The sequence below is a fragment of the Aplysia californica genome, unplaced genomic scaffold, assembly GCF_000002075.1.
Source record: "Aplysia californica isolate F4 #8 unplaced genomic scaffold, AplCal3.0 scaffold00773, whole genome shotgun sequence".
NCBI lineage: Eukaryota > Metazoa > Mollusca > Gastropoda > Aplysiida > Aplysiidae > Aplysia > Aplysia californica.
Genome location: NW_004798043.1, coordinates 248188 through 251406, shown reverse-complemented (window position 1 = coordinate 251406; position 3219 = coordinate 248188). Strand labels below are relative to the sequence as shown.

The 3219-nt window shown below is 41.8% G+C and overlaps 1 protein-coding gene across 1 annotated transcript in view; it reads left to right on the top strand.

Moving 5' to 3' along the window:
- The window catches only part of LOC100533545 (apolipoprotein E receptor), a gene marked incomplete at its 5' end in the record, with an annotated part of 121309 nt that overhangs the window by 76385 nt on the left and 41705 nt on the right, over positions 1-3219 (top strand). The window contains 4 exon segments of the mRNA XM_013088594.2: positions 1-180; positions 1402-1675; positions 2011-2157; positions 2897-3059. Coding sequence (XP_012944048.1) covers positions 1-180; positions 1402-1675; positions 2011-2157; positions 2897-3059 — 764 coding nt within the window.

Genomic DNA, 3219 nt, shown 5'->3' with positions numbered 1-3219 from the left:
GAGGTGAAGTCTCTGCACAGCACCACAGTGCGTAATCCTGACGGTTTGGCTGTAGACTGGGTTGGCCGCAACCTCTACTGGTGCGACAAGAACACAGATACCATTGAAGTCTCCCAGCTGGATGGAAGGTACCGGAAAGTTCTGCTCCGAGAAGGACTTAATGAGCCGCGAGCCCTAGAGGTAATTTATTGTCACCTGAAAGTTTTTTGTAGTTAAGAAAACTCTTTTTTTCCGATTTTGTGCTCAAAACTACTGCCACTTTTGCTATTAAAATTTGTGGAAGGGAATCAGAGATATTGATGTTTTTAGTGTTAGTAAGACAAAAGATTAGAGGCATAATAAGAGAGTAACAAACACAGAAAAGGAGGAGAGATCAGGATGATAAATGTTTGATTGAAAAGAAGGAGCAAACAACACAGGAGAACATGCCAACCACCTGCAGGTGTTGATGTTGAGGGGGCTGAGAAATGTTAATAGTGCCCTGTTCCACCAACAGGACTTGAAACTTCTCACAAGTGGGATGTCACACATAAACCAGTCGGTGGCGGGTGTGCTGGTGTGGTTTGCTTATTCTGTCTTATCAAACATCTATCATCTTTATCTCTCTTTCTTTTTTTGTGTTTGCTACTCTCTAGTAACCCCTAATTTTCTGCACTAATGTGACCAAATTGTGTTGCAAGTGCTGGAAAATGCTTACTAAATAAAAAACACACGTAAACCATGAGCTCTCTAAGTGTTTAAAACAATTACTCTCACTCTATTATTATCTCCTGCTCTGTTCTTTTTTGTGCTAGTCTCTTAAGCAAGAGTCAAGTTGAGATGTTAAAAAACCCCCCAAAAAACGAAAGGAGATACATATTGTAGGTAGGCCTTACAATTTCTAAAATAATGAAAAAGTTTTTCCTCTCTCCTAAAAAAAAGAACAACAAAAAAGAAACAACCCTTTTTTGGCTTTGAATATTTGAACAGCTTACCGATGATGTACATAAATTAATCTGATTTTGAAGGGAGCAGTTTTCATTATATGATAACAGATGACTTGAAAATTAAGCTGGATGTAAATCTGTTGGTCAGGTCAGTAATCAAGGGGTTCATGACATCACCTTTTTAGTGACCATTGCTCAAACTATTTCTTGAGGACTGCACTCTTGTTCCAGCTTTTTTCCCACTTGCTTCTTCTGCTCCAAACTATTCTATGTATGATGTATACATGGTTGTCAGAAAATCTAACCAGTTTTCTGGATTGAAAACAACATAACAACTAACCAGTTTTTAAAATCATGCTATGAGGACTATAAAGAAGTTGTGATCAGTCATGATAAAACCAAATGATTGGATGGTGAGTTGTGAAAGTTTTACTGGAGCATGTCTTGGGGTCTCATGCTGTGACTTTGTCTGCAGGTGTTCCCTAAGAAGGGTCTCCTTTTCTTCACGGACTGGGGTGATGTCCCTTACATTGGTCGACTGAACATGGATGGCACGGGTATGCGAAAGATCATCAATGAGAGCATCGCCTGGCCCAATGCGCTCACCATCGATTATATCACGGAGAAGATCTTCTGGGGCGACGGAAACCTCGACTACATCGGCATGGCTGAACTGGACGGTAGCAATCCGCAGGTCATTGGGAATAACCGCAGGACACCGCATATTTTTGCACTGACTACATTCCAAGGTGAGAGAGTAGTTGCATGTTTTTTTCCTAGGCCTCCCTCTGATGTTTAGCCTATTTATGTGTACCTCTGTGTAATAGGTTGCAGTTGTTGGACCTGATGACTGAAAGTGGGGATGGGGTGTTATTTTGTTTTTTAACTCTTTCACAGATGGGATTGTAATATGCAAATTGGATTTGAAATTGTTTGGTAAATTTATGTACCCTAATTATTTTATTTTATTTACTTTGTATCTTCTGTTTCCCTTCCATCTCCCATTTTCCAAAGTGGGTCTATATTTCCCTTGTCATGTTTTTCGTATGTCCTGACAGCTGTTCTTGAATTTTGCTTGTTGCAGGCTTTTTGTACTGGACAGACTGGGAGAGCAAAAGTGTCTTGACTGCACCTGTCTACACTGACACCAACGCCAATATTTCTAAGGTGGTCAGTGTACAGGACCGGCCCATGGACATCCAGATCGTCCACCCACTTCGACAGGCTCCAGGTGAGTGGTTGGTTAGCAGATGCTTTGGTGTGGTTTGCTCTTTCTTTCCTATCAAACAGTCTACTTGTCTTATCTCTCCTCTTCCTTTTTTTTTTGGTTTGTTACTAGTAGTAACACCTTTAATCTTCGGCTTTAAAATGATCTGATTATGTTGCAAGTGCTGTAACACTAAAACTAAAGGCTCTGGGTGAGCGTCTGACAGACCCTCCCTCTAATGTAGGGCAAAGAAGGATTTCCTTTTAGAGATAATACTTTTCCAAAAACACTCGGAGTAAGGGAAATATTGGACCGCATGTTTTTTACCTTTTAAGTGACAGACCCAGTGGGTATATTGGCAGATGATGATCTTACATTTGTAAAATTGTTTTGACTGTTCATCTCAATCTGGTGAGATTACTAGATTTTAAAAAAAATATCTGGTCCTTAATTTGCAACACCCTGCCTTGTCCAGCTGTAGCTGTCCTACTTCTGTGTCATAGTCAGTGGTTGGCGAGCACTCTTGTGTGGTTTGCTCCTTCTTTCACATCAAACATCTGTTGTCATTATCTCCCCTCTTTCATTCCTTTGTATGATATCTCTAGTAATACCTCTAATCTTCAGCACTCATATGACCTAATTTTGTTTGCAAGTGCCGTAAAACTCTGGTGAAAACAAAACGAAATTAACTGTGTCATTCTGTGCTGTTAATGAATATGATAACTTTTTGTTTCCTCCCCCAACCCTCACCCTACCCTGGCAGTTGTGGACAGGTTTGGCAAAAATCCGTGCGAGTACAAGAACTGTGACAAGCTCTGCCTGCTGCGCCCAGGGACCCACGGTCATGAGGTGGAAGCTGTCTGCGGCTGTCCAGAGCACTTCTACCTGGCTGCAGACGGAAGGTCTTGCATTGAGAACTGTACCAGGTCTGTATTGGGGTTTGGTATGATTGATGTTTGGAGGGGGTTCATGGGAGGGAGAGAGAGCCAGAGAGAGAGCGAGAGAGAGAGCGAGAGAGAGCGAGAGAGAGAGCCAGAGAGAGAGCCAGAGAGAGAGAGAGAGAGAGAGAGAGAGAGAGAGAGAGGG